Source organism: Macaca thibetana, chromosome 20 (assembly GCF_024542745.1).
Source record: "Macaca thibetana thibetana isolate TM-01 chromosome 20, ASM2454274v1, whole genome shotgun sequence".
Classification (NCBI taxonomy): Eukaryota; Metazoa; Chordata; class Mammalia; order Primates; family Cercopithecidae; genus Macaca; species Macaca thibetana.
In genome coordinates this window covers 27,314,822-27,337,354 of record NC_065597.1, presented here as the reverse complement: position 1 = coordinate 27,337,354, position 22,533 = coordinate 27,314,822, and the positions used below count along the sequence as shown (strand labels likewise).

General features: G+C 50.0%; 1 protein-coding gene across 3 annotated transcripts in view; it reads right to left on the bottom strand.

Moving 5' to 3' along the window:
* Positions 1-600: 600 nt before the first annotated feature.
* The window catches only part of WFDC1 (WAP four-disulfide core domain 1), a 33,983-nt gene continuing 12,050 nt past the window's right edge, over positions 601-22,533 (bottom strand). Inside the window, exons 2-7 of one of the 3 annotated variants that reach the window (XM_050772842.1) lie at positions 16,071-16,263; positions 10,845-10,928; positions 9,686-9,826; positions 4,457-4,498; positions 3,440-3,513; positions 601-1,122 (exon numbers count right to left, since the gene is read on the bottom strand). In XM_050772842.1, the coding sequence (XP_050628799.1) occupies positions 3,455-3,513; positions 4,457-4,498; positions 9,686-9,826; positions 10,845-10,928; positions 16,071-16,263 (519 nt within the window). In that variant the 3' untranslated portion in view covers positions 601-1,122; positions 3,440-3,454. The other 2 variants (XM_050772843.1, XM_050772841.1) reach the window with 2 other exon arrangements.

The following is a 22,533-nucleotide window of genomic DNA, read 5'->3' as shown; positions in this document are numbered from 1 at the left end:
CTCTCCCTGCCTGGCAGCAGGTGGGCTGCCTCCTCCCTTCGGGGAGCCTCGCCACTCACCGATGGGTGCTGGAAGCGTTACGCATACTCGGGTTCACTGCCCAGCCCCAGTGGGGCCGACTCCACCGTGTGGCTCAGGGCTACTGACATCATTTGCAAAATGAACAAGCAGGCCCCTTGTTCAACAATGACTAAGAGTTTTTAAATGGTGACAGCAGATCACTAAACCAAGCATAGGGTCCTTCTGGATGACAGCACAGGCTGCACAGCCCTGGAGACAGCCCTGCTGGGACTCAGGCTTCCTCCACAACCCGCACAGGGATTGCAGCAAAGGTGCCCTCCATGGGCCCTCGTCACCTCCCCCCGTCTGACTGTCTCCTCCTGTTCCACGTCCCCACTCTCGTGCCGATTTTTCCCAGGAACCTCCCTAATGAATCACTTTCAACAAATCCCCCTCCCAGGGTCTGCTTCAGGGGCTCTATGTTAACACAGGGTTCCAGGAGCAGACCCCAGCTGACACGTCATCCCAGCGATACCCACGCTGCTTCCCGCCCCTGAATTAAACAGTGACAAAGTATCACAAAACACCAGAGACTCAGCATCTTATTTGGTTGTTTTTATTGTTCTGTGGCCTCCTCCCATCTGCTAACATTTAGGCCTCAGCACATCAGGAGGCTAGAACTAGGAATCACACATTAGTAGGCAAGTTCATTTCCATTTCTTGATGGATGAATTTATTCTGGGAACATTTGAGATGGGTACATACCTCCCAGAGCCAGACTGGGGAGAAATCTGTTGAAAATATCAAGATGCTGAGCCTTGTCTTAGAAAGGGGCTTCAGAACTGTTTGCATGGGCAGCGGCTTCTTCCCGGGGTAAAGGTCTTGTGGAGTGGCAGGGCCTTGCTCCCAGGATGGTAAAACAGGGACCCAGAGCGGTTAAGTGGCTCCCACAAAGTTGCCCAACCAGGCTGGGCCAAACCGGGATTGACGGCTAGGTGTCCCATCTCTAAGCATCTTGGAGTCTTGCTCTGCTGAGCTGAATGTGAACTTTGAGGGTCAAACTACTTTTCCCATCGGTTTCCAAGGCTTAGCAGAAAGTGGAGGAATGTTCTTGCAACCCAGCTGGAAAGGAAGCAAAGAAGGATCAGGGTGAACCGCTGCAGGGCAGACCACAGAGTCACAAACCTTTCATCTCCCTGCCATCACCGCCACCGCCAGACACACCAGGAAGATACCCCTTTCTGAGAAGACCCAATTCTGAACTCACGGTGACATCTTCACGGCATCATCTTGTTTAGTTCCTAACTCCTCCCTTACCATCAGTCCCATTTTGTAGATGAGGAGGCTTGGAGAGCTGGAATTATTTATGGAAGGTCACACAGTGGTGGAGCAAGAATTGAAACCCAGACCTAGCTTGCTCCAAAGGCTGTACTTTTTTTTTTTCTTGAGACAGAGTCTCACTCTGTCACCCAGGCTGGAGTGCAATGGTGCAGACATGGCTCACTGCAGCCGTAACCTCCCTGGGCTCAGGTGATCCTCCCACCACAGCCTCCCAAGTAGCTGGGACCACAGGTGTGCGCCACCATGCCTGGGTAATTTTGTATTTTTTGTAGAGATAGGGTTTCGCCATGTTGGCCAGACCAGGCTGGGCTTGAACTCCTGGGATCATACCATATGCCTACCTTGGCCTCCCAAAATGTTGGGATTACAGGCAGGAGCAGCTGCGCCCAGCCAAAAGCCTCAACTTCTAAACCATCCTAAACTGCCTCTCAAGGTCTCTTCCTCATCCACTGGCCTCCTCCCTCCCTGTTAGAAGCTCAGTCCTCAGTTGCATCTGACCTACTCCAGGGACGGCTCCTGTCAGCAGCAGGTAATAGACAAGCTGGCATCGGTCCCTACGGGCTCCAGATTTTCCGGGAGGACTCTGGAATCTGAAATCTGACATTTGCTTTTCAATGACGTCCTGGGAGGCTGTCACCTGCTTTTAGGGGCTCCTTTTTGCCCTCTGTGGCTATCCAGCATTCACAGGGGTGGGTTTAGGGGCTGGATTTTCAGGTTTAGGGCTGCAACTCCAAGGCCCTTTGCATGCACCTGCACCTCACCTTTGAGGGCACCTGAGAGCAAGGCTGTGCCTCCCCTGCGCCTCCTCTGGAGTCAGCCTCCCTGCCACCTTCCTGTCTCTACCCCAGGGGCCTTCTTTTGGCTCCCCGAAGCCAGCGTCCCTCCTGCCTCGGTACTTTCACTCTTCCAACTCCCTCCACCTGGGCGCCTGTCCTCCTCAGGCAGCACCTTCTCACCTGGGATCTTGGCTCAGACTTCAACCCCCACAGGGCCTTCCCTGCCCCCAAATGAAGTGGCTCCTGCCCCAGGCTCTGCCCCTGCCCAGGGACTCTGCCCCACATTGCCTGTTCACTTCCTCACCCACCTGCCTTTCTACTGATCTGTTGATCTGTTGGCTTGTGTAGCCTTCCCCTACCAGGATGTGGCCTCCCTGAGAGCAGGGGCTCTGTGCGATTTGTTCACCATGCCACCCTGGCATGACTACCGCTGAGCAACCAAGAGGCTGGAACCATGACCATCAGATAGTTGGCACCCAACAGAATTGTTTGACAGAAGTGAGAAGAGATGGACAAGGCTTCCCGGAGACATCAAGGCAAAGGAATGGAAAGCAAAGTTGCGACCTAGTTTGGTCTTGGGTTTTGATTCAGAGGGATACAGAATTGCTCCCGCTTCTGATCACACACAAAGTTCTTCTATGTTCCTGCCTTGAAATTGCAGTAGGTCCTCATTCAACATCATGGAGAGCTTATTGGAAACTGCAACTTCAAGCAAAATGACTTACCATTTAACAAAAACAATTTTACCATAGGCTAATGGAGATAAACAAGACTTAAGGACAGGCACGGTGACTCATGCCTGCAATCCCAGCACCTTGGGAGGCCAAAGTGGGAGGACTGCTTCAGGCCAGGAGTTCAAGACCAGCCTGAGTAACATAGTGAGAACTCATCTCTAAAAAAAAAAAAAAAAAAAAAAAAAAATTCGCCAGGTGCAGTGGTGTATGTCTGTAGTCCCAGCTCCTGGGACTGAGGCTGAGGCAGGAGGATGGCTTGAGCCCAGGAGTCTGAGGCTGCAGTGAACAATGATTGTGCCAGTGCACTCCAGCCTGGGTGACAGAGTGAGACCCCATCTCTTAAAAAACAAATGAATTAAGCTTCTACAGCATACAGTGCATATAGTAGGTCGTTGCCTTTAAAGTTAGTTTCCAGGAACCTATTGATGATGCTAGGTGAGGACTTACTGCAGAAGGGAATTTCAAATTGTACCAGTAGGGAAAGCACTACTCTCACCCTCCTGCTGCTCAACCTGGTGGTGAAAGCTGCCAGGGCACCTGGTTGCCCACATTGACCCTGGCCACCAATCTTGGTCTCCTCCCACTCACCTGCCTGCCGTTGCTTTATTGAAAGTGCCTCTGTTGTCCCCTTCCAGGTTCTGCCACATTCTTTGAGTCACCTTCTGTGAAAAGAACACAGCTCTGTTGGGGCAGATGTATCTATTCCTGCTCTAATGCCCCGCATGGCTCACCAGTGACTGCCAACTGAAGCCTGCTGACCTGGCCCTCTCCTCCCTCCCCCAGCTGAGGTCACTCAGTCCCCACCTGCGGTGCCTCCTCTCCCTCCCCAGGCCCCCCAGCTGGTGTCACCAGCTCTGTCTACGTTTCTGGCCTCACCTCCCACCACCTCCACGGCTCACCACACACTCCAGCTTTGGGGATGGCCAAATTGCTTCCAACCTCAAGAGCTTCACACACGCCATTCTGCCACCCACTATTTCTTATTCTTTAGGCTGAGCTTTCATGTCCCCTCCTTGGGAAGCCTTTCCTCACAACCTGGTCTAAGGTGTCCTCATGGCATCCAGCATGTGATGTCAGGAAGGCTTGTCACTATTAGATTGTAGAGGAATGAATGGATGAAAGAGCAGGTAGATAGATGAAAGAATAGATGGATATGTGAATGGATGAGTGAGTGGATGGATGGATGGATGGATGGATGGTGGGTAGACAGGTGGGTAGATGGCTGGAGGGATGACTGGATGGAGGAAAGAATAGATGGAGAGATGGATGGATGGATGATTAGATGGATGAATGGAAGAGTGGTATCAGCCATGCTTTCCAGTTCTCTGAATGAAAGTAGCAGAGGCTTAAATATGAGCAGTCCCAGGCTCTGCTCTTCAGCACGAGGTCATGTTTACCACGAGTCCCTCTATGAGACACACCTCCCTGCCCACCATCAGACCACAGGTCTATTTTAATTTTTAAACCCAGGTCCCACTTTGTTCCCTATATCTCAGCCCTGGGCTTTTATTTTTTTTCTTCACATAAGAAACATTCACGGCCTTTTTTTTTTTTTTTTTTTTTTTTTCTGTGCCCTCTGCAAGAAAGAATAGTTTCTTCTTTTACCTGGATATTCTTTGTAAAGTTTGTGTCGTAGGATTCGACCATCTGGAAAACAAGTGAGAGGAAAAAACTTCTTTTAGTTTAGAAGGCCAAAACTGTTTTCACAATAATACTGAGGAATTACTGGTGTTTTTCACTCTCACCATCTCACTAGTGTACAATGGAATCAGAGGCTACATGAGCATTTTTAATGTCTCAGCTCTAGTTTCTAATATGATAATATCCAGAGCCATCAACCCACAAAGGAAAGCCCTGTGAGATCTCCTTAACATCTTTGAGGGTAAAGCAGTCTTGAGAGCAAAATCTTTCAGAACCGCTGTCTTTGTTTGTTTTTTTTTTTCCTTTTAGACGAAGTCTCACTCTGTTGCCCAGGCTGGAGCGCAGTGGCATGATCTCAGCTCCCTGCAACCTCTGCCTCCCGAGTTCAAGTGATTCTCCTGCTTCAGCCTCCCGAGTAGCTGGGATTACAGGCCTGTGCCACCATGCCCAGCCAATTTTTTTAGTAGACATGGGGTTTTGCCATGTTGGCCAGGCTAGTCTTGAACTGCTGACCTCAGGTGATCCACCCGCCTCAGCCTCCCAAAGTGCTGGGATTATAGGCGTGAGCCGCCGCGCCCAGCCAAAACCACTATCTTTTTTTTTTTTTTTTTTTTTTTTTTTTGAGACAGAGTCTCGCTCTGTCGCCCGGGCTGGAGTGCAGTGGCCGGATCTCAGCTCACTGCAAGCTCCGCCTCCCGGGTTCACGCCATTCTCCTGCCTCAGCCTCCTGTGTATCTGGGACTACAGGCGCCCGCCACCTCGCCCGGCTAGTTTTTTGTATTTTTTAGTAGAGTCGGGGTTTCACCGTGTTAGCCAGGATGGTCTTGATCTCCTGACCTCGTGATCCGCCCGTCTCGGCCTCCCAAAGTGCTGGGATTACAGGCTTGAGCCACTGCGCCCGGCCCAAAACCACTGTCTTAACAGATGAACTGGAAGCCAAATTTCAACACACTGTTTAGTAAATGTCATTACAAAATACGTTCGCAGGGGAAGAGATGGCACTCTTTTGAGTCTGATGTCATTACTGCAAATGACAAAGTAACTTGAGTATGAATCCTCACTCATCCTCTGAGCCTCAGTTTCCTCACCTAAAAATAGGCATAAAATTAGTACCTCTTAAAGTTACTGTGAGAATTAAAAGAAACAATTTCATTTAAAACATAACTATGCAGTATTAGGAGGAGCCATATGAAAATGCTATCATTGTGTGTAAAAAGTGGTCAACCGCTGACAATTTCATACATGTCCCATGACTAGCCGTGAGTCCCCACTTCATAACTCCCGCTGTTGTATATCGCCGGCCTCCACCTCTTCCTCAGCCCCCACCCCATGGTAGCAGGAAAGCATTTGCCGACAGGAATGTGACCAGGACAGGTGGATGTTTGAATGTGGCGTCTCTCCCAAATTGAGCTCACTTCTCCATCCTGGTGATCAGCGCTGCCTTCTCTGCTATAAGGTCAATCAAGCACACGTGCGTGGTAGCCAGACATTTTCCTTTTCTTTTGTTTTGTGGCCATATTAAAAATCATCAGGGTGTTTGGGACCAGCAGGGACATTGATTGGTCAAGGTGCTAACGCTCCATGGAACCGCTCGGTGGGTCAGTACCTGCTGATCAAAAACTGCAGCAATGACTATTTTCCAAAGCAAATGGCTAGGGTTTTTGCAGGCTGGGGGAGCTCCTGGAAACTTTCCTGCTCCCCCTTTACCTGGGGATGAATTCTGGCCCATAACACCACAAGGAGACGGAGGTAAATGGGGACCCTGGACCCTCTCCTCAGGCCAAATATAATCACTTATAATTTGTTACCAAAAGTGATTACTCATCACTTTTCTCAAATTTCCTCCCACTCAAGGCTAGACGAGCCTCACTTCATTCTTCTGAAGCAGTGTCTTGGGCAGGACAAGGAGGCGCCAGCCCCCACAGCTCAGCTTCTGTGTGACCTCAAACCTACTCAGAAAAATGCACCAATTTTCCCTGACCCCACTCTCTGAAAAACCGATTTACTATACATGTCAGTGTTCATTTTCCTCTTGCATAAAACATGCACCCCTCAAATGCCTGGTTCCAGCTGCCGGATGGTCAAACTTGAAGGACTATGGGTACCCACTAGAAGCCTCTCTTAGGGGAGGATGGCATCTTAGGTGTGGGCACAGGATCTGTCGCTTACTCTCAGATGGTCCAGAAAAATACACACGTAGATTTATAAGTGGGGAGAGAGCATAAAAGAAAATGTAACAGTAGTTTTTTAACAACTGGTGAATCTGGGTGGCGGGTTCAAGGTACTACTTTTGCAACATTTTTGTAAGTCTGAAATTATTTCAAATATGCAGTTTTTAAAACCTTAAATAAAAAGCTTCTTCCTTGGTAAGGCTGGGACAAGGGGGCCACTCTTCCGCTGACATTTTTGCTCCAAGGGAAGTTGCTGGAATTCAAAATGTTTTCAAACGTATATATAATTACCAATAAATTACCAGTAATTATTGCTAAGTGTCAGCCCCCTGAGAACAAGGCTAGGGGGAATTCCACTTACATTTCTATTTGGAAGGCTCAAATCATTCCTTTGCGAGGGGAAGCTCACACACACACACACACACACACACACACACACACACACAGGCTCTGAGGCTGGTGGACAGGCTTGGAATTCCAGCTCTGCATCTTTTGGGTAAATTCCTGAACTCATATCCTCCCTTTCCTAGGACGGATGATGGTGGCACACACTCACTGAGGACCTACTGTGGGCCAGGTGCTATTCTAACACTTCATAGGTGTTTTCTCTCACTCAAGCCCCACAACTACCCCATGAAGTTGTCACTATGGTTACCATCGCCATCTCTATTTTACGGATGAAGGAACTGAGGCTAAGAAAGGTTGGGTGACCTACTCAAGGCCATGGAGGAAGAAAGTTACAGGCTTTGGATTTCTGTCTGTGGTTCTCAGCCCGCACTCTGAAACCTATGCAGCACTGCCTCCTGGTTCTACTTCTCCTTTTGCAGGCTTGCAGCAAAGTTTAATGTAAAGAGAGCACTCCAAAGGTGCGTGTTAACAGCAGGCATCATTGGTGTGGTCATCATTGAACGACTGGCTCTCTTTGCCTAGTTAGCTCTGTCTTGAAATGGGAGTTTTTTGAATTGGTTTGAACCCTTAAGAACTAGTTTGACTTGGTTTGACCTTGGTCTTAGACATCATAGGGCTGAATGAAAAGATCAGGGGATGAAAAAGACAAGTGCCCAAGGCATTCCTATTATGCTGTCAGTATTAAAATGGTGGCATAGTCCAACGAACTCGTAGATCACCCCACAGCTCTCTTTTGGAAAAGCTTATCCCTTCCACACTCCAGCAGCCTCAGACAGGCTGGCAGGCCCCCGGGGTTTCACATTCAAAGGACCACACACCCCACCCACCCACGGCGGGATCAAGTGGATAGAGACAAGCAGTGAGGAAACAGTGAAGGTTGTGTTCTGTGCTTGTGAAGTGATGGACACTCTACACAGATTAACTCACTCCTCAAAGAGCCCCGTGAAGTACCGCAAGTATTATGAACCCATTTTACAGATAAGGCAAATGAGGCCTGAAAAGGTTATATTATTTGCTGCCCACAGCAGTAAGGGGCTGAGTAGCTGTGGGAGCCCAGGCTATCTGGCTGGAGAAGCCACCCTATAACCCCAAACAAAGCCCTGCAAATAGCAAGTGGGACGTAGAGGAAACCAAAAAGGCATCTCTTTATTTCAAAGCCTTTTGTAGATAATTTCTTCAAAGTTCAGGATTCCAAGATTCTCATCACTTTATCTGCAATGAAAATGACATTAAATGCATGACTGATTTTATGTCTATGCCTTTCTTGAAACACTTCAGAGAAATACATTCTCAAATCAGAAAAAAAAAGAGGTTTTGGCAGATCATGCACCTCCCAGTATGCTTTTGGCAAACAGAATCACTGTAATTACCACCAATCTTGTCTGAGGGTCCTGTCCTTAACTATTAGGGATATGAGATGCAGAAGTGGAGACAGGGGCCCCTGGGTGTGGTCTCAGTCTGATTGACCTTGACTTTGACAAGGTGAACCCGGCCACCCTGAAGTCCCAGATTCCTGGCTCGCCACACAGTTCATCCAAACTCCATGCCAAAAAGCACACTGAAGTCTTTCAAGTTGATTGCCTTGCGTGGGGTTCGAGACGGTTTTAGCTACCACCAGGAATCGCTCTGCCATTGTTCTTTCTTTTCTTAGGAAAATTATGCCAATGAAAGCAACACCATTCACTCATCTATTTATTGCCTTTGTGTCAAAGAGAAACACAAATTAAGTCAAACTGAACAGTCCTGGCAGCAGTTCTGGGAAGTTAAGGATTCTCAGACAGTTCTCATTCTATGCAGTTTGAAAACAGATACAGATGCTCCTTTAAAATAGACACAGATGCTTCTTGACTTACAATGGAGTTATGTACTGATAAGCCCCCTGCAAGCTGAACATATCTTAAGTCAAACTGCATTGAACACAGTTAACCTACCGAACACCATAGCTTAGCCGAGCCTACCTTAAATGTGCTCAGAACACTTACATCAGCCTAGAGTTGGGCAAAGTCATCTAACACAAAGCCTATTTTATAAGAAAATATGGAATGTCGCGTGTAATTGATTGATTACCATACTGAAAGTGAAAAACAGAATAGTTCGATGGGAACTTGAAGTACAGTTTCTACTGAATGCATGTAGCTTCTGCACCAGTGTAAAGTCTAACAATCGTAAGTTGACCATCGTTAAGTCGGGGCCCATCTACACATACGTGGATATAAAATAGCCAGTGTTTACTGACCACCTACTATTCCTTAGGGCTGCTCCCACAGCTCTGCACTTATGATTTCAGTTATGCCCCCCAACAGCATGAAGTAGCCCCATTTTACAGATGAGAAAACTGAGGCTCAGCGATAGGAAGAAATTAACCCCAGTGTCGCCCAGCTGGGAGGTACAGAGCTGGGGTTTGCAGCCAGTCTGCTGGTTCAAGAGCTTCTGTCACATGCTAGTGTGGCAGGGAAAGGGTAGGGGCCATGAAAGAAGGAGCCAGGCAGGGGGAAGATGTAAGAAACTCTTGGTCAGGCTCAGGAGCCTGGGCTGCTTCCTGGGGCAGGTCGTCCGTGGGGGTGAGAAGGGGACGGGGCAGGGGCCAGGGTCAGGGCAGGGGTGCCACACTCACCTGCTTGTCGGCGCTGCTTGACGCACTGCCCACGGTTGGGGATGCCTTCGGCCACGTCACCTGGGCTCAGGATGTGGCACTCATAGCCCGAGGGACAAAGCAGTGGTTCGGCCCCATCCTCCGTGGTGCTGCATGCCTCTGCTGTGGGAGGGACACACGCTGGGGTCTAGAGGGCAGACCCCCAGGATGGGTGCAGGGAACGCAGCTCGTCCAGAGAGACGGCCTCGCCTCTGTACCCCAGGTTCCGGCTAGGCCCTGGGTCTCACTCAGCGGCATGTGGCACATGTGCACACCCACAAACACGCACACAAACACAGGCAGTCCAAGCTCACCTGATCCCAAACACACTCTCACAGGCTCAGCAGCATCCATGTAGACATGTTCACCCATACACCCTGAAACACACACTCACCCCTACAGCTGCACGGGGACACACATTTACACAAGCACGTCGGACACACAAATACACACATATACACATGTTCATCCCCACACACAAATCCTGTACACACATATCCACACCCACGTATACACACGTTCACCCGCACATGTACACACTCACAATACAGTCACACACTTTTGCAAGCGCACACACACACACACACAAATATTCAGCCACAGCCACAAGGACAGCCACACAGTTGCACACACAGCTGCACACTCTGTGTCTAGCTGGACACAGTCACACAACACACAGATGGGTGTGGAGTCAGAAGCACAGCCACAGGGTGCCCACTCTCACCTCCTAGGCCTCCAGGCCCCCGGCCTGTATGCTCTTCCTTCCAGAAACTGCCCTCTGCCTCCCGGTACCTCCCCTGCCCCCAGGGAGGCCTCATCATTAGACAGCCGTGAACCCCTTATAATTCTAGGAATTTGAAAACCAACCCTAAATGCCCTCCCCTTCAATTCACCATCCAGGAGGAGGCCTCATTCTTGGGGAGAGTCGAAGCCCTTATTCTGTCCTGGGCTTTGATTCTGGCCGAGCTCCCAGCCATCAGCCCTTCTGCACTGGGGTGGGGAGGATCAAAGACGGCTGAGTGTTTGGCTGAAGGGCCCACGCATGGGGGACAGCCAGCCTGGTGCTGCCAGCTTTCTGGAAGCAGCTGAGAAGGAGGGATCCAGGCTCGGACGTAGGGTCTGGGCTTTACCCGGCAGGTACCTTGCAACACCTCCTCAGGGCCATCCAGGAGCCAGCCATTGCCACCAAGCCATCGAGGTTTCGGCTGCACCAGCCAGTCTAAGACTAACACAATACAGGGTCAGATCAAGGCCCTCCTCTGGCAGCTGAGAAATGCCCAAGCTTGGAGGGTGGGGGTGCCCCCATTTCATGATAGCACAGTCTCCCCGTGGGAGAAATAACTATGGTTCCTGGCACACCTTCATCCCTTGCTTTTAGTGATAGAACCTTTCACTGTGGGCGGGGCACTGGGCCTCCAAGCTGGGGACTAGCCTTCCCTGCCTCCCTTGCAGCTATGTGTGGCCACATGACAGGGTTCTGGCCACAAGAATGTGAGCAGCAGTGACCATGCAACTTCCTGTCTTGCCCTCTGATTGGGGGCTCCCTGCTCCCCTCCCTCCCTCTTTTCCTTCCTGCAGGCTGGGAGCCATTCTGACCATGCGGACAAGGACATCACTCGGACTGCAGAGTGGCAAGAAGGAAGGAAGCTGGGTCCTTAGATGGCTTTGTGAGCAAAGCTACCCGCCTGCTGTAGTGTCGACCTCCACACTAACAGCTGAGAGAAGCAAACGCCTCACAGGCTGGGTCTCTGTATTTATGGGTCTTTTTGTTGCAGCAGCATAGCCTGTTCTCTAACTAATACTTTATTTTTTTAACTTTTAGGTTCAGGGTACACGTGCAGGTTTGTTGCACAGGTAAATTTCACGTCGCTGAAGTTTGGTGTATGGGTGAAGTTTGGTGCACAGGTGATCCTGTTACCCAGGTATAACCAATACATTTTTAACAGAAAGAGCCACCCACACAGTTTATGGGAAGGCCTTCAAAAGGGAGGGGTCGAAAAGTCAAATGCCTCTAGGGGACAGGTAGAAGACATTCAACAGGAAAGCAGATCAGGCAGGGCCACGGCAAAGCAGAGAGCCCCTCCTGCCTGGATGAATCAGCTGCTGGTTAGCCCTGACTAGTCATTTCCAATGCTCCCAGACTGTTTTCTTTTTCTTTTTTTTTTTCTTACTGTAAGTTCTTATTCTATTTATTTATTTACTTATTGTTTATTTATTTATTTTGAGATAGAGTCTCGCTCTGTCACCCAGGCTGGAGGGTAGTGGCACGATCTCAGCTTATTGCAACCTCCACCTCCCGGGTTCAAGCAGTTCTCCTGTCTCGGTCTCCCGAGTAGCTGGGATTACAAGCATACGCCACCATGCCTGGCTAATTTTTGTATTTTTAGCAGAGATGGGGTTTCGCCATGTTGCCCAGGCTGGTCTCGAACTCCTGGCCTCAAGTGTTCCACCCCCTTCAGCCTCCCAAAGTGCTGGGATAACAGGAGTCAGCCATTGCGTCCAGACTGTAAGTCTGTAGTTTTTTTTTTCTTTTTTGAGACAAAGTTTCACTGTTGTCACCCAGACTGGAGTGCAATCGTGCAATCTCGGCTCATTGCAACCTCTGCCTCCCAGGTTCAAGCGATTCTCCTGTCTCAGTCTCCCAAGTAGCTGGGATTACAGGCGTGCACCACCATGCCCAGCTAATTTTTGGATTTTTAGTAGAGATAGGGTTTTGCCATGTTGGCCAGGGTGGTCTAAAACTCCTGACCTCAGGTGATCCACCCACCTCAGCCTCCCAAAGTGCTGGGATTACAGGCGTGAGCCACCGCGCCCGGCCAAGTCTGTATTTTTTAAAATAGAAATCTTCTGGTTTTTAAGTGTTGACAAGTAATTTTAAAACTTTTTTATTAATGATTATGATTATTATTATTATTCTGTAGAGATAGGGCATCTCCCTATGTTGCCCAGGCTGGTCCCAAACTCCTGGCCTCGCACGATCCTCCTGCTTTGGCTTCCCAAAGTGCTGAGATTACAGGTGTGAGCCACCATGCCTGGGCAGAAAACTTTAAGCATGTTGGAGATCAAAACGGCTCTGAGATCACATTTGCTTGTGACCTCTGCATTTGTTTGACTCCAAAATAAGACAAAAATAAAATTACTAATATTTATCTTGATAAAGAGAAGAGAAAAATGATTATCTAGCATCTTTGAAAGTACATTGATGGGTACTGGTAAAAATGCTGGTTAGCTTTTTCTGCAAAGGAGCACTCGCTGATTATAATGACAGTGGAAGTTGGAAGAGCGGAGAAAGGAGCCAGCAGTCTGTGACCTCCGAAACACGAATGACATGATGGTTCTGCAGCCTCTATGCCCAACTTTTCGGTTCTTCCCCCCTTCCCCCCACCACATCGGACCATGTGTTAGGAAACATTTTCAGGTAAGAAACGCAGTAATATGTGCTGTTTGTATTCTCTTTCGCCTTGATCAAAGGCTTCTGAGCAGCAGGGAAATAAGCAAATGTTTATAGCGAAACTTGGTCTGGGCTCCCCATTGCTCTAGTTGAAGACCCTTAAAGGCCTGGTGGCCGCAGGGTCTCAGCTCTTCATGCCCTCACTGGAACTACCTGGGATCGCCTCCCAAATAAATGCCCTGGGCCCAAGTCCTTGTCTCTGGGTCTGCTTTGGACGGACCCAAATCCAGATGGCAATGAAGTAGTAAGGTGCCTGGAATAGGGCCTGATGTGTTCCACGTCATCTTATGTTAGACCAGTGGTTCTCAATGCAGAGCAATTTTGTTCCCCAGGAGGCATTTAGGAAAGATTAGAGACAGTTTTGCTTGTCTGGCATCTAGCAGGGAGGGGCCAGGGAAGCCACTGCCCATCCTACAGTGTACAGGACAGTGCCCCCCTCCTCTGCCCAGCAAGTAGAATCATCCAACCCCAAATGTCAATATGCCAAGATTGTGAAATCTGGCGTTAGATAGCGTTGTTGTTATTACTAACTAGTGGTATGATTGCTTTTCCTGCTGGCCAGTGAATGAATGAATGAGTCAATATTTATTGAGTACTATGTGCCCGGAGACCATTTTAGACGCTGGGGTTACAGCAGTGAATGAAACAGACAAACTCCCTGCCCTGTGGGGCTGACCTTCAAGTGGGGAGAAAACAGTCAATGAACAGACCAGTAAAACACAGTCTTCCAGATTATGCTACAGAGAACAATTAAACAGCGACGGAGGGTGAAAAAATGGCCAACGAGGGGATGTCATTTAGAGAGGGAAATCTTTCCTGAGAAGCGGCCTTTGGAAATAGATCTAAAGGAGGCAAGGAAGTGAGCCATGGGGTGTCTGGGGGAGGATAGTCCTGGTAATGAAGGACCCTACATGTGGGCCCAGGTGCCAGGGCAGGGGCCCCACATTCCCACACTCATGGCCTAAGGCAATGAACACTTCTCTACAGTCAAACAACTGGATAGAAACTGCAGTTCTGCCTGCTGTGTGACCTTGGGCAAATGATTCAACTTCTCTGAGCTTCAGTTGTGGCATAGGGCTGATAACAGTCATCTCATCACGCTGTGTGAGCATGAATTGAGACGATGCATGAAAAGGCTATTGGGAATGCCATGTACAGTTGTGTCACCTGTGCACTGCTCAAAAGCACCTGGTCTAGGCAGGAAGCAAGGTTAGAATCCCTATGCCAGGTCACATTCCAGAGGAAGGGGCACCCACCCAGAGGGGAGTGCCTTTATGTGCTTGTCCACCATAAGGCGCAACATTTAGTTTTTCTTATGAAGGCTGAGTAGGAGGCTGCCTGGCCTGGAGCAGTGGCCAGGTCCTGCCCAGAGGCAGTACTGAAACAGTCCCTGTCTGTTTTGATGAGCATCATAAGACTATAATTATGAGCATGATTAAGTGTGCTGAGTCCCCTGTCATCGCTGTGACCTCACCCCAAAAGAAACAAAGTGAGGTCATTCTTGCCATCTCCAACTCTCCTTTCAGCCTTGGGAGGAGGGGCTGGGCTACCTTCTCGAGCCGACTTCTCTAATTAAGGCCCATGGGAACCCACAGTGTCTCACCCAAGGTACAGTTCAAACAGCTGTTGTTATCACCCTGAGCAGAGCTGAGGGGGGAGAAAACTTCCTTGCCCCAAATCCTACCCACTTAGGGGCACATTTTCCCCACCCAAGGGCACATTTTCCCCAGGAAATAGCTACTTGTCCACCCTACCCCCCACTTACTGGCCCCCACAGGGTCACCTCCTTCCCTTCCCAAACCTTCTCTCCAAAAGAGATCTGAAACTCCATCCTGCCAATGACGAATCCCTGAACATTGTTTCTCCCCAAGAGGTTGGTGTCCTGATTCAACACACATCTCATTATCTGCTCCCAGCCCCGCACAGCGCTGAGCACTTCCGACTGGCAGCTCCACCATGAGCTGCACGTTGTCCCTTCCCTTTCCCTTTCCTTCCCTTTTTCTTTTTCTTTCTTTTTTTTTTTTTTTTTTTTTTTTTGAGACAGAGTCTCACTCTGTCGCCCTGGAGTGCAATGGCACAACCTCAGTTCATTGCAACCTCCGCCTCCTGGGTTCAAGTGATTCTTCTGCCTCAGTCTCCCAAGTATCTGGAATTATAGGCTCCTGACACCACGCCCAGCTAATTTTTATATTTTTAGTAGAGACGGGGTTTCACCATGTTGCCCAGTCTGGTCTTGAACTCCTGCCCTCAGGTAATCCACCTGTTTCACAGGAGAGGAGACTTAAGAAAGTGACAGCTGGCCAGTGGATCTGAAGCCATGCACCCGCTCCTCTGTGGGGCACACCCCGTCTCGATTGCTAAGCACCCGGTCTCCACCTCAAATACCCCAGGGCCAGGCATGAGAAGTGTGGCAGGCCTGGTGGGGTGAGTGGGAAGCTAGAGGACACTCCTCATCCGGGGGCACCTGACGTTCCAGCTGGTGGCAGGTGATATTTTAAGGAAAAGCCACGAATTTGGATGTTTTAAATGAGAAACCCACTGCACCCCCATCCTCCTATCAGCAGGCATTTTCCCGGGAATGGGTGTTTGCTGGACTGTGGCTCCCTGGAGGCATCCGGGGTCCCTGACCCCACCCCATTGTTAGAGGAAGTGGCATTTTCTCCAGAAGGGCGTCTCCCACAACGCAGGTCCCCAAGGGCAGTGGGACATACAGCAGGTGCACAGCAGCGTCACACCTGCTCAAGGAGCGCCCATCCCAGTTCACAGGTGCGCAGTGGAGGCGTCAGGGACCCACCCAGGTGGCCGAGCTTAAAGCCCAGTTCCTTTTTCCTCTCCGCAGAGTCAGGCTCTCTCCCACCCGGGACAGCTCTGTTTACCTGTTCTCCCTTAGGCCCCTCCCTCGGGCCCAGGACCTACCTGGCGGGGGCGGCACGGCCTCCAGGCAGGCGTAGGCACATCCGTTGTAGCAGCAGCGCCGGTGCCGCGGGCACTCCGAGTCAGCCTGGCAGCGCACGGCCTGGCAGGCGCCGGGGGGCATCGTCCGCGGGGGCGGCGGGCAGCGGTCGGCTCGGGGCTGCCGGGACCCGCCGGGCGCGCCCGCCTCCTCAGTCTGTGGGAAGAGGGCGGTGTCAGCAACTCTGGGAGAGTCCCGGCCCGCCGGGAGCGTGCACGGGAAGGGCCAGTGCGCCGGGGTGAGAAACAGCAAGCAGGCAGAGCCAGACTCCGAGGGCGGCTCAGAGGGTCAGCGATACCATGTTTCTAACAGCCGGCAAGAAATAACTGAAAGCCCAGAGCAAAAGGATAAGCGAATCTTGGTATGTTTGCTGGAGGACAATTACTTAAGTATCAGCCCTGTGTGAGAGATAGATTATATATAACACATAATATATATGGTATATATGTATACACATATGTATACATATGCATGCATGTATGCAATGCATGCAGACATATATGTCTCTATATACATATGTATATGTACATATGTGTGGATTTCTTATAATCCATACGTTTATATAGGGCTTTGAGAATTTACAAATTATACGCAGAATGATTAAATCCATGCAACAACTTCGATACATCTCAGAAAATAATGAAAAGAAAAAAGCCACATCAAAAGAGAACACCACAGTGGGATTCCACTTATATTTATAGCTCAAAAACAGGCCAAGATGATGTCTGGCATAAGAAGTCAGGAGGAATCTGGTGGACAGTGACTGGCTGGGAACACGTGGCCTGGGGGCTGGTTACATGGTGTGTTTATTTTATGGGAATTCGTGGAGCTGAACACTTAGGATTTATGTGCTTTGAAGTATTATTTTTGTTTGTTTGTTTTGTTTTTGAGATGGAGTTTCACTCTTGTTGCCCAGGCTGGAGTGTAATGGCGTGATCTCGGTTCACCACAACCTCCACCTCCCAGGTTCAAGCGATTCTCCTGCCTCAGCCTCCTGAGTAGCTGGGATTACAGGCACGCGCCACCACACCCAGCTAATTTTGTATTTTTAGTAGAGACAGGGTTTCTGTATGTTGGTCAGGCTGGTCTTGACCTCCTGACCTCAGGTAATCCACCCACCTTGGCTTCCCAAAGTGCTGGGATTACAGGTTTGAGCCACCATTCCCGGCCTGAAGTATTATGTTGTAACAAAAAGTTCAAAAATAAGATATAGGGGCCAGGCACTGTGGCACACATGCCTATAATCCCAGCACTTTCGGAGGTCGAGGTGGGTGAATCTCTTGAGCTCAGAAGTTTGAGACCAGCCTGGCCAACATAGCGAAACCCTTTCTCTACTTAAAAAAAACAAACAAAAATTAGTTGTGACATGCTCATTCACTCCTGTAGTCTCAGGTACTTGGGAAGCTGAGGCGGGAGGATGGCTTGATCCCAGGAGGTCAAGGCTGCAGTGAGCTGGGATCGAACCACTGCACTCCAGCCTGGGCAATAGAATGAGACCCTGTCTCAAAAAAAAAAAAAAAAAATTTAAAAAAAAAAAGAAAAAAGAAAAAGAAAAAAAGATATAGTACTGTACTTAATATATAGGAATATGGGTGAGTGACCAATAAGATCAATATTTTAAAGGTAAGACTGAGAAAGTTTAAGTAACCAGGCAAACTGCCCTGGGTCCCCTGACACCGGAACCCATCCATGCCAGTTACACTATTCTGCTTCTGTGAAAATGGGGTGTGTGGTGGGCAGGTTGTGTACATTTGCACACACACACAGAGTTAGATACAGGATAGATTACTTGGCAAAAAACTACCTTGGCTTGCCCTGCCTCCTGGCCTCTGCCTAAACTGTTCCCTTCATCTAAAATGCTTCACCTACTTAACTCCCCACAAGTCCTCCCCCAACATATTCAAAATCTGGCCTGCTTGTGCTGGCCAAGTACATAGGGCATATCTACAAATTAGAATAGTATACAGCCATGAAAACCTGTCCTTAAGGTGTTGGCAAAAAAAGAAATAAGACTCAATGTGCCACATATGAAAGATTGCCAGGATGTGGTGGCTGGTGAAGAAAGCCACGGTTCGGAACAGCGTGTAGGTTCTGCCCCATCTGTGTTTTTAAAAATGCACACAGATGTAATATGTATATATTTGCATAGGCTTAGAACGTTTTTGGAAGGATACACAAGATCACACAAGAAACCATTATGAAAGCTGCCTCTGGAGAGAAGAATAGGGTGTAACGCTGAGACAGATTTCTTCCTATTGTACACTCTTCTGCACTGGTTCAATATCTTTTTACCATGTACACATTACTTTTTGAATTTAAAGATGTACAGAGTGAGGGCACATCGTCCAAGCCCCTGCTCAATCTAGACTTGACTCACAGAACCTCACAAAGCTACTGAAGCTGCTTTGATGGCAGTGTGGGCGCCGTCACCTCCAGGCCTTTGCCCAGGCTGTGTCCTCTGCCGAATACCCATTCCTTCAGGTCTTCAGAGGGACCATTCCCCCAGACTCAAATCAGTGCTCATAGCTGGGATGTGCTTCCTTAACACCAGCCCTCCCAGGCCAGGGGTAGAGCCACGCCCCTCCCCTCCCCCTCCCCCCCACTTCTGTGTCCCACACCCGCCCTCCCTTGTCACTCTTGCTCCGTAACCGGTGAGCGACCCCCTCAAGGGAGGTCCTCGAGTCTCCTGTGTCTCCTCATGCACATACAGTTGGCTGAATAAAGGTCCCCAGAGACACCAGGCCCTACTCCCTGGAATCCTACATGCAAAGGAAAACGGGTCTTTGCAGACGTGATTAGGTTAAGGAGCTTGACACAGGGAGATAATCCTGCATTTTCCGGGTGGGTCCTAAATCCCGTCACAAGTGTCTGAGAAGAGGGGAGCAGAGGGAGATTACACACGCGCGCACACACACGCACACACGCACACGCATGCACACACGCACATGCACATGCATACACACATGCACACACATGCACACAAGAAAGTCATATGAAGAGGGAGGCAGAGATGGCGTCTACAGACCAAGGAATGACCATGATTGCCAGCAACCACTGGAAGAGAGATTGGCAAGGAAGGAACCTCCGGAGTGGGGGGCGTGGCTCTGCTGACCCCTTGATCTCAGTCCAGTGAAACTGATGCTGAACTTCTGGCCCCTGGAACCATGAGACAATTCATTTCTGTTGGTTTAACCGCCCCTCCCACCCCAGTTTGTGGTCCTTTGTAACGGCGGCCCCTGGAAACTTGGTACCTGTCCCGCTGCCTGGCACATTCTGTAAATGAATGCCACCCCAGGCCCAAGTCCCCATCAGTGCCTCCACAGTGGCCTCATCCCTGGCTCGCTGCCTCCAAATCCATCCATTCTCCAAACTGCAGCCCAAAGAGGCTTTATGAAAGGCACCTGTGGATTTGGTCACCTCTGTGCTGCAAGTCCCCAGAGGCTTCCCAGCACTCTCGGGACAAAGTCCCAGCTCCCCACTCAACCTCCAAGCCCTGTGCCAACCAGGTACATGTTACTTTTTCAATTTAATAACTTAGATATAGGATATATTGGCCTCATCTCATCGCCCCGACCCTCCTGTCCTTATATGCCAGCAAACTGCCCTTCCTCCTCCCCACGCCCTCCAAGCACATTCCTCTCTTCAAACTGTTTCCTCCAACTGAGCTTGTCTCATCCAGCAGAGCAGAGGGGCAACCAGAGTGGGCTCTGCAGCCAACGGGTTTGGTTCAAATCCTGGTTCTAGGGCTTAAATCCTTTCTGCCACTCACTTGCTGTGTGACTGTGGGCAAGCCTCAGTTTCCCCCTATAGAACTTCCTTCCTGGGGTACCCTGAGTCTATACCCAGGATGGCGTCTATGCCCAGGATGGCATCTACAGCAAGGATGGTGTCTATACCCAGGCTGGCGTCTAGCACAGTGCCACTGATCTTCATTGCCACATGCTGGTCCTCTGCCTGGAAGGCTTCCCATCCGCTTCTATTGGCCAAACCACCCTTCCGTCCTCAGCTTAAACGGCCTTCTGAGGGCAGCTTTCCCCAGACTCGTCGGGATGTTTCTAGTATGGTCCTTCTTCATTTTTAGGCCCTCGCCACCCCACACTGAGAGCAGAGGCTGTGTCTCTCCCTGCCTGGCTGGGGCGGACCGCAGTCCTGCGTCCCTATCTGGGTAGCTGCAAACTGCACGCGGTGCCACCAACGCCCTGCAGGGGGCACCAGGTCCCCGGGAACAGGTCCTGGCCGGGTGCCCCTGGGAACCGGTGGGATCACCAAGGCCAGAGATTTTCAGCTGCCCCCAGGGAGCCTCAGGGCCTGAGACTGAGGGCATGAGGGGTGGAGAGCAGGAATGGCCAAGCAGGAGGGGGGCCTGTGCGGCAGGAAAGCCTGGGGAGGGGGGCCCGTGACCCCCATCCCTGCTTCACCCAGAGAACCCTTCTTTTCACTCTTGTAGACATTGGCTGTTAAATTCACAAAAAGTGAAGATGACCACTAAGCTGGCATTTGGTGGATATGGAGACGAAGCCTTAAGGAGGTGAGTGGTTTTCCCCAAAGACAGAAGGGAGGCCAGAGCGTGGATCAGTCCTTTTATCACCCCCTTCTCCATCCAATCTCCCTCACCCCTGTAACCATCACTAATAACTTTCCAGCCGCAGCAGGTGTATAATCCCATGCCATTAGCTCTTAGTTCACTCGCTGCAGAATTAACTAAATTGGACCCATGATGGGGTCCGCTATTTTTAATCCTCATCTAACATGACAGCCGCCCCAGCCTCCTTCGGAGGGTGGTTAAGAATGCACCGTACGTCGTGGGGAGGGAGCGGCTTATTTTTCTGCCCAGCTTATTTTTCCATCAAGCCTCATTTATGAAATTTAATGGAACCGGGTGATCAGAAGCAAAACACTTTTCAGCCACCTCAAATGCCTCCCAGTCCCGTGGCTTCCTTAATGGCAGCCCCAGACGGGAGGGTATGCAGAGATCAATTTTAGATGTGCCGCTGTCTCAGAGGAAAATTCAAAGGTCGTTTCTCAGAATTTGGAGAGAACAAAGACATAAGCGCCTTAGAAGCCCCATCTCCCGAGTTATTTACTGCGTGGCTGAAACAACAGATGGTCGTGAGTGATAAAGCACTGATTTCACTGAGAGGTCCAGATTAAAGGATTACGTGTTTTGAAAAATATTTCATGTCACGCAAGGTGACACTCAAAGAGGGTTCTAAACAAAGGTGTTTTCTGGAGTTCGGAGAAAGAACTTTTACTCAGAGAAACAAACAGCTTGCCCTCCAATTTATTCCTGGCCCCCAAGGGTTAAAGGAGTCAACAGCCAATCTTGGCCTAGACGTTGGACTGCAATTGGCTTCCCTGACCTCCTCCATGTCTCTGGCGTCTGTTCCAGCACTCCCCTCCTGACTCATTCTCTCCAGCCACCCAGTCCCACCTCTGGGCCTTTCTTTCCCCACCCACCTACCATATCTGCCTGGCTCTCACCTCCTCGGGGTCTGCTCACACAGCCCTCTCTTCCTCCTCTCCCTGTTGGTGGAGCTTCACACCCCTCATCACTCTTGGGTGGACTGTATATTTGGGACTCATTGGTTCGCTGTTTTTCTCCCTCCTAGGGACAGGAACTTGGTTTTGTTCTGAACTGTGTCCCTGGCTCCTAGAGCAGCGCCTGGCACATAGCAAGTACTCAGTACGTATTCTTTGGGTGGAATAAAAGCTGTGATGATGATGATGATGATGAAGATGAGGATGATGATGGTCAACACACCCTGGCAGCTTGCTGGGCACCCTTCTAAGTGCTTAACACGCATTAACTGGCTGATCTGCACATGGGCCCTGTGCAGTGGGTTCTGCAGAGCAGGGGTCCTGCACGGGTGTGGGGGCAGCCCTTTGTGTTTGTGTAAGGCTGTGCTATGGGCAAGCATCGTCACCCTCCTATGCTCACTTAATGTGGATGTGAGCTAGGGGAGTGGGTCTTAATATCCCACACTCCAGAGATGAGGAGGGATGCTTTCAAAATGTAAAGCTGGACTCGGCCATCCTCAGTTTCTGAAGACTCGCTGCTCCACCTGGCCTTGGAGCCTTCCGCATGCTGTTCCTTCCACCCGGAACACTTCCTAACTCTGTTTCACAGCTGAGCTTCCTCATCCTTTGGGGCAAGAACTTAGGAGCCCAAGATGGAAGGGACCGAAGCTCATGACCTCTCATACAGCAAAGGCTGCTTTGCACAGGGATTAAGGGCTCAGGTGCAGGAATCCAACACGTCTGGGTTTGAACCCCATGGCTGTGTGATCATGCAGGAAAATCACTAACTTATCTGAGCCTCATCTGCAAAATGGACACAAAAGTAATACCTGTTGCCAGTGTTTGTGTGAAGATCAAAAGAGATCACACCTGTGTGTGCTCGGCTCAGCACTGGCAATACTAATCCAT